The sequence below is a fragment of the Triticum aestivum genome, chromosome 7A (genome assembly GCF_018294505.1).
Source record: "Triticum aestivum cultivar Chinese Spring chromosome 7A, IWGSC CS RefSeq v2.1, whole genome shotgun sequence".
NCBI classification, from domain to species: Eukaryota; Viridiplantae; Streptophyta; class Magnoliopsida; order Poales; family Poaceae; genus Triticum; species Triticum aestivum.
Window position 1 is genome coordinate 624,742,304 of NC_057812.1, and position 4,137 is coordinate 624,746,440.

The 4,137-nt window shown below is 41.3% G+C and overlaps 1 protein-coding gene across 6 annotated transcripts; it reads left to right on the forward strand.

Moving 5' to 3' along the window:
- Nucleotides 1–1,272: 1,272 nt before the first annotated feature.
- LOC123148744 (uncharacterized) lies at nt 1,273–3,681 on the forward strand. Of its 6 annotated transcripts, none has more exons than XM_044568236.1 (5): nt 1,273–1,392; nt 1,571–1,650; nt 1,941–2,034; nt 2,831–2,933; nt 3,045–3,681. In XM_044568236.1, the coding sequence occupies exons 3-5, from the start codon at nt 1,951–1,953 to the stop codon at nt 3,407–3,409; spliced, it is 552 nt and encodes a 183-aa protein (XP_044424171.1). In that variant the 5' UTR covers nt 1,273–1,392; nt 1,571–1,650; nt 1,941–1,950; the 3' UTR covers nt 3,410–3,681. The 6 variants fall into 6 exon arrangements, with proteins under 6 accessions (XP_044424171.1, XP_044424173.1, XP_044424170.1 ...); XM_044568238.1 differs by having other exon boundaries at nt 3,066–3,681; XM_044568235.1 differs by having other exon boundaries at nt 1,944–2,034.
- Nucleotides 3,682–4,137: the final 456 nt, after the last annotated feature.

Consider the following 4,137-nt stretch of genomic DNA (forward strand, 5'->3'; position numbering starts at 1 on the left):
CAAGGCAAGTTCCTTTCCCTGCCTCCTTTGTCTCCCGATTAATTTCCTTCTGTTGGTTTGCTCCATGGTATGAGATTAATCTAAACGCATCGGCTGTTTTTCAATCTAAGGCCTCAAAGCTTTTCCCCGCGCCATGGCACCACGCGCACGGAAGGAGCTGTTTTCCACCAACGCAAGGAGCAGCGACCAGGGTCTTCGTTCAACGGCGTCGTCGGCTGGCAATGTGAGCCGTTTTCTTTGGTCGGATCTGCTACATGTGTGTTCTAAATTTGATATGGATCTTAGCATATTGTTCAATATTTTGGCTACGATAGTTGTGGTCGAACAATCGTACGACCGCCCTCCATATAACTTATTAAGTACACGGTTGAAACCAGCACACCAGTCTTTTGTTGTAGCAAATGGTCTTTAGGCAATTTATTTGCTGGATTCTTGAGCTTACTGTGATATGGCCATGTACTTTGCCTTGCTGCTAACAATCAGAATATGGTTATTGGACAGACATAACTATGTGGTGATATTTGCTTACAACATATGCTGCCAGAAATGGTCTTATTCCAATTAGTTAGTTTGAGATTTTGTATGCTCTGCGTCAAACTAATGGAATTTATCTCTCCAATCATCTTAGAAAAAATAGGCGATATTGCCGATTCTCCATGCTCAAATGATTATGTCATTAGACCTACACAACAAGTAGCTAATTATTATAAGGTTATAATTGGTTCGTGCCGATGAAATCAAACTACATAATAAATTCATGCTCATGTTTATTAGTTCCAGATTCCAATAGGTTTTAAAAAATTGTCCATGCATTTTTTTAAAAATTTCATGTGCTCCAACAAAAATTGTGATGTGTTTGCTTCATACTTCATTGAATTTTTTTGTAAAATGCTCGTGGGGATAAATAATGGCTCACTGTTAATCGGTGTCAGAATTTCGAATAAAAAAACATACTTCTTATAAGTCGTGTGTTTTTAGTAAAGTGTTCACGTATTTTATAAATATTCATTGGCGTTTACAGGAACTATGATCATAAATATGTTCTTGTGATTTCACAAAAGAGTTCTAGCCATGTTAACTTATCTAGAAAATACAAACGTATGGAAGGACCGACGAAACAAAAGGCGGAATCAGACAAACTGATCAGATGTAACTTCTACCGCCACAACAAATAATAGCTTATTATCCTAGGTACAAGATATCTGCTTGCAAGAAATAGAAAAACACATATTAGTTTAGCATAGCCCCGGCCTTACCTGGTCCCTGGCCCATTAACAGCCTAATCGGCCGCTGGCATGCATAAGTCGAGGCCTCCAAAACGAAGAAACCACGCGGAACAGCTCGTCTCTCCCCGAATCCTATCGCTGCTTTCCTACTTCCTCCGACGCACAGGTGCGCCGCCGCCCCTCTTCCTCCCTCCCTCTCTTCTGCGCTGCCGACCCTCTCCAGCTATTCCGTGCCCCCGGACCATCTCCCTCGATCTCGCGCGCCGCTAGCCCATCTCCCTCTTTCTTGCGTTCTAGCTAGCTCTCCCTCGATCCATTTTCTAACCCCCTCGCTCGATCTTCAGGTTAGAAGGGGAAACAGTTGCAGGGTCTACGTGCTACCCCGGCGCGGCGGCAGAGCGAAGCACGGCCATCTCTCTTGAAGGTACAAACCCGTCTTCTTCTCCCCTTGTATATCTTTTTGTTCCAACTGTTGTTGTGTGCTACATCTTTTTGTTTAATTTGCTGTTGTCCAGCACATCTTTGCAATATGTGATAATGCGTAATAATTTTGGTAGCATGCATCAACTGTAGATGGTCAAGAAGATGAACTGTGTGCTGTCAAATGTGTTAACTATGTGCACTTTGTTGAAAACTGTATATCGTGTAGATGTACAAATATATTCAATGCATTCATTCCTCTATCTTTCGTTATCTATTTTCTCCCTGCCCCAGTAGACAGCGTATGGACGGCATGGGCGTTGGGGATGTTTGCGAGAAGGGATCTCCAGGCTTGGCATCGTCAAGCACAACACCCTCTGAACCAAAGGTAACAAACTGAACCTCTGGTATAACTAATTGTTCCCATGCCCTGTCATGCTGACCGTCTTATTAATTCATTGGTACGCCTAAATATGCCTAGGAACCTCTGCTTAACTACTGTTTCTTGGTGAATTAGAAACCCTGTCTGGCAGTAGGTGGTCAACTGTGCAGCGACTTTAGTCTTGCCTGTCATTTGGGGAAAAACTCGCTGTCATGTTTTATGACCAAGCAATTTAATCAACTATATATGATATACCTGCTCCGTTTTCATGTTTGTTCAATTCCATATCACTGCCTTTCAAAGGAAGAAAGGCCTTCTTGTCATATTTGAGCCTATGTGTGTGAGCTATGTTCAGAGAAGCTGCTCAAGGAATTGTCTAATTATTCTTTATGTTATAAGAATTGGCTACTCAAAAATGCTATTCATTTTTTAAAGACAGAAGCTGTAATTTATGTAGTAGAAACATGTTAGTGGGATATGTGCGAAGGAAGTAGTTTCCAGATATACTTTGTTTAGCTTGATGTTTTTATGTAATATATGTTGGCCGCATCTATTGCCTGCTAACGCCACTCCCTTGCAGTGTTCATGATTGTTGTAAAACAACATGTCTTAATGAGACTAAAGTTATTAACCGATGTATTCTGTTTCTAATTGATTGGTTCATACTGATCGATAGGCAAACAAATTTAGTTTCACCAACAGAACTTAATACTTATTTTTCCCTGATTTATAACTCAATGCAATATATTGTGAGATTATCCCTTTGTTAAGCAAATATTATATCCTTTTATTTCCTTTGCAGGAAGATGGCCATGTAATACTGATTCCCCATTCCCACATCTTCGCCCTCATGCTGCAAGCTCTGAAGTTGCCGCCTGCGAATTACCATCATAAGACATATCCGGGTAACAACTCTCGTGTTACGGTTACTTTTAATTCATCATTACAGTTGATCGATGGTTTGCGTGTTCGAACGTCGATATCTGGTGTGATCTCAAACAACTATGATGAAGCAGAAGACAGTGCTGCTATCGCAGCCATTAGGTTTATGGAGAATGCATGTGGCAAGGAAATCAGGGACTATCACTACACCCACGTAGAAAGGCTGGAAAATCAAGTCACACTCCTGGAGCGGTACCTGGATGAAGCAAAAAAGAGAATCAAGAAGGTACGCAAAGGATGGTTCTATGCTGTCAGATACATGAGCTCGTATTCTACTCAGATACAAAATACGACAGCTGCTCGTCGCCTAAGAGGGCAGGACAGCACCAAAGGGGCGATGAAAACAGCACTCGCAAGCACAAGAAAGTTGGCAAAAAGACTACGTTGTATTGGCCTGAAATCGGAGCAGTGCCTAGAGACTACAGATAGTATCTGGTGAGCTCTGTTCGGCACATCGTACCCAGTATGTTTATGAACCATTGCCTTTGTAATGGAAAGTACCACCTGGTATCATGTAGCTCTTCTCACTTTGTTTTGAGCAAGGCACAGAGATTATGCTTCTATGAACTAGCTTGTTGGCAGACTGCCCTTCCTTACTATAAATTATGCTTCTATGAACCAGCTTGGTATCAGACTACCGTCCCATGTTGTAAATTATGTATTATGTATTATGAACGAGCTAAAGCAATGGTCGTGGTAATTTTTCTCTCATCTATTTTATTCATTGTTTCCTTGTTTTCTCATGTTATATATGTTCTGTGCTCCTCATTGTTTCATGTATTTATTGACAAATGGCCTTCGGGCAATTTATTTGTTATATATTATAACTTACAGTAATAAGACTGTGTAATTTGCCTTGGTAATAACTGTTCAATATTGTGAAAGATAGACAAAAAGCAGAGTTTCTGTATGGAGAGGAAGAAGCTAGAAGTAGAGGGTTACATGGGCCTGGGCCTTACACGGCTCTAGACTACAGCCTATACATGTGTACACAGGGTGCTCCCTTAACACCCCCCCTCAAACTCAAGGTGGGTCAGTAGCATCTGATACACCGAGTTTGCAAATGTGAAACCTATGCTGATCTCTAGTTTGAGCCTTTGTGAAGAAATCTGCAACTTGAAGCTCTGATGGGACATACTGGAGATTAATAGTTGATTGTTGGCAATG